This window comes from Opisthorchis viverrini, assembly GCF_000715545.1.
Source record: "Opisthorchis viverrini unplaced genomic scaffold opera_v5_2113, whole genome shotgun sequence".
Taxonomy (NCBI): Eukaryota; Metazoa; Platyhelminthes; class Trematoda; order Opisthorchiida; family Opisthorchiidae; genus Opisthorchis; species Opisthorchis viverrini.
Window position 1 is genome coordinate 199 of NW_008754199.1, and position 1,053 is coordinate 1,251.

General features: G+C 43.7%; 1 protein-coding gene across 1 annotated transcript; it reads left to right on the plus strand.

The window, feature by feature from the left end:
- Positions 1-532: 532 nt before the first annotated feature.
- Positions 533-946, plus strand: T265_15937 (hypothetical protein; the record flags this gene model as incomplete). The annotated part of the gene is made up of 1 exon (XM_009179372.1): positions 533-946. A coding segment is annotated over one exon (411 nt), but the record flags the coding sequence as incomplete, so codon positions are not given.
- Positions 947-1,053: the final 107 nt, after the last annotated feature.

Below are 1,053 nucleotides of genomic sequence, written 5' to 3' on the forward strand. Positions count from 1 at the left end.
CTGGTCAAGGGGCGACACTTCAAGGTCCCTTGACTTGGTTGAGTCATTCCACCGCAAAGAAGCATTTTGGTTTATGAAATAAAATTATCCTGATGACAGATTTGTGATTACAAAACCGTCCTATAATGTGTTTTTTAAGGTCCAATTGTAAAGGACGGTTGGTTAGTGTGCACATTAGTAGTCGTGTGATCGATCAGCGCTATCACATGGCGTCCAAAGTACCGTTTGCCTACATGAACAATCAACGCCGTAATTTTCATGAGATTACAATGTATCACTGACGAAAGCAGTCAGTCATGGTGGTAATTCGAATAAGTTTTTTGACCGGATCATTTCTTTTTCCTTGTCTCCCTTTGGTCCTTCTATTAAAAGACACTTTAGTCTAAAGCGGGACAGACTATATACATTTTCGACGTAAGCCTGGTGCTGACCGTGAGTGCGTTTGAACGAGTATACAGTTGTACGATCGATGTTACTCGATTCAGATACGTCTGAACTTCGTATCTTTGTCTCATACTTTTGTTTCTCTTAGAAAGCTCTGTAGATACGTCATCGCCTTTTGTTCCATCGACTTGTGCGTATCGGGTGTTCCGAAATGATCGCATCGTTCGATCTTTTTCACAGGTAATCAGTGCCGAAGGTGATGTCCGCGGCATGTGTATAACACCAGATTGGGCTCTGAATCCACTTCGACTGAATGCGGTACATCGTGGTCGGCGACAGCAAACATTCAGTGCTCGACTTGAGGACGAGGATAATCTGCTTCGTCGTGTCCGATCGATTGAGGGTGATGATTACAAACCACCGCATCGAAAACAGTTTGAGTTGGAAGATTCCTCATCCGTGCGTGCCACTCGTTCCATCATTTCCGGGGTCAGAAAACGGCAGCAGGAGATTATCAAGTGTGAACAAGAAACGGTCAACCTTGGAACGCCATTATGTGCAACAGTGAGTGGGATTGTTTCGATGAATTGAAACATGGAACCTAAAACTTACACGTCACTCCGGGTTAATCTACTAATCAGAAAACCAGTAGTGTAGTTGAACACACAT